General features: G+C 38.4%; 1 protein-coding gene across 1 annotated transcript in view; it reads right to left on the bottom strand.

Moving 5' to 3' along the window:
- Positions 1-864: 864 nt before the first annotated feature.
- The window catches only part of LOC104980411 (endogenous retrovirus group K member 9 Pol protein-like), an 80897-nt gene continuing 79594 nt past the window's right edge, over positions 865-2167 (bottom strand). The window contains 2 exon segments of the mRNA XM_010829107.1: positions 865-1572; positions 1574-1680. Coding sequence (XP_010827409.1) covers positions 865-1572; positions 1574-1680 — 815 coding nt within the window.

Here is a 2167-nt window from a genome sequence, read left to right as displayed (position 1 = left end):
TATTAGGGTCAGGGGATCCCTCTAAAATTTTAAATAGATTTTGTAAGGCATAGGTGGGGATGCCAATAGATGGCCGCAGCCAATTGATATCTCCTAGCAATTTTTGAAAATCATTCAGCGTGCATAGAGACTGCATAGAAATTTGAGGGTTTTGAGGTTTGATTTTAGATTCTTCCATAACATGTCCTAAATAATTAAAGGGTGCTTTCCACTGAATTTTATCTGGCGCAACAAGCAGGCCATGATTTTGAAGAGTAGTAGTAACTTCATTGTATAACTGTTGCAAACAGAGTTCAGATTCCATAGAAAGAAGTATATCATCCATGTAATGAATTATAAATGCAGTAGGACATTTATCTCTAATAGGTTGTAATAAAACAGATATGAGATATTGGCAAATGGTAGGAGAGTTCATCATTCCCTGAGGTAACACCTTCCATTGAAATCTTTTAACAGGAGCCATGTGATTTATAGAAGGAACTGAAAAGGCAAAACATTTTCTATCTTTAGGGTGTAGAGGTATAGTAAAAAAGCAGTCTTGTACGTCAATAATAACTACAGACCATCCTTTTGGTACCATAGAAGGGGAGGGCAATCTGGGTTGTAAGGGCCCCATAGGTAACATGGTATTATTAACATTTCTTAAATCTATCAACATTCGTCATTTTCCTGATTTCTTTTTTATTACAAAAATAGAGGAATTCCATGGGGAAAATGAAGGTTCTATATGAGCTTTTTGTAATTGTTCATTTACTAATTGTGTAAGAGCTGCCAATTTTTCTTTAGTTAGGGGCCATTGAGGTGTCCATACTGGGGTATCAGATTCCCAATCGAGAGGCAGTGGTGTTAACTCAATGGCCCCCATTAAAAAGGTTCGTTTAAAGAATTTGTGGCTTTCGTTTGTTCAAGAAAATCCCGTCCCCATAAATTGATAGGGATATTAGTAATATATGGTTTAAGATAAACTACAATTTGATCAGGGCCATACACTTGTAAATAGGATGCACTGACAAAAGTTTGTGTGGCATCAGTTTCACCCACTCCTAATAGTCTAGAAGGAGCCATAACCTTACCCCAATCAAGGGGCCATTCTGCAGCTCTAATGATTGAAGTGTCAGCTCTGGTATCTAACATGCCTGTGAAATTTTTTCCCCGTACGCATAAAGTAAGCATGGGTTTCTCATGTTCCTTTAATAAGGTGGATAGTGCAGCAGTAAGGTTGGTACTGCCAAAGCCTCCCTGCCGAACTGTATCAGATGCCTTCTTTGGTTTGACATATGGCAAAAGTAATAATTGTGCAAAATGTTCCCCTTTTTGTAAGTATACATTTCCCATTTTCACAACATTTACCATAACATGTATTTCCCCTTCATAATCTTCATCCACAACACCAGTCAATACCACTAAACCTCTCATTGTGCAGCTACTACGTCCCCAAAACAGTCCCACTGTCTCGGGTGGAATCAAGCCATAATACCCAGTGGGAATTTTGTGGGGGTTGTATAATTCTATTAGTTCCATATCATATGGACTAGGTATATCAATGCAAGCACTCTTAGATGTAGCTGCTTCGTAGCATCATAATGCTAGGTCCTCCTTTTGTAAAGGGGCTAGAGGACGCCCCCTTTATTAGTTTCCCTGTTGTTTTTGTTGTGCACCGGGGTTCAAAGTGTTTCCATCCTTATCAAATTTAGAATGACATTCATTCAGCCAATGGAACCCCTTTTTACATCTTGGACATACTCCTGGGGGTCTCTTCTTATTAGAAGTAGTAGTATTTTTTCCAGCCTCTGTTGGCATGCGACATTGTTTTTTCATATGGCTGGGCTTCCCACAGTTAAAACATTTGGCATTAGCAGCTTTCTGTACATTAAAGGTTTCCAATGTTGCCAATTTTGCTCTATGGGACATAGATCCAATATCCCTACATGCTTTCAAATATTCCATAAGAGAGCCAGTCTCTCGAATTGGTCTGAGCATGGATCGACATTCCTCATTAGCATTTTTATTTTTTATTTTTATTTTTTTTAATTTTATTTTATTTTTAAACTTTACATAATTGTATTAGTTTTGCCAAATATCAAAATGAATCCGCCACAGGTATACATGTGTTCCCCATCCTGAACCCTCCTCCCTCCTCCCTCCCCATACCATCCCTCTGGGTCGT

The sequence above is a fragment of the Bison bison genome, unplaced genomic scaffold, assembly GCF_000754665.1.
Source record: "Bison bison bison isolate TAMUID 2011002044 unplaced genomic scaffold, Bison_UMD1.0 scf7180017864499, whole genome shotgun sequence".
Taxonomy (NCBI): domain Eukaryota; kingdom Metazoa; phylum Chordata; class Mammalia; order Artiodactyla; family Bovidae; genus Bison; species Bison bison.
This window is presented reverse-complemented; position numbering and strand designations above follow the sequence as displayed.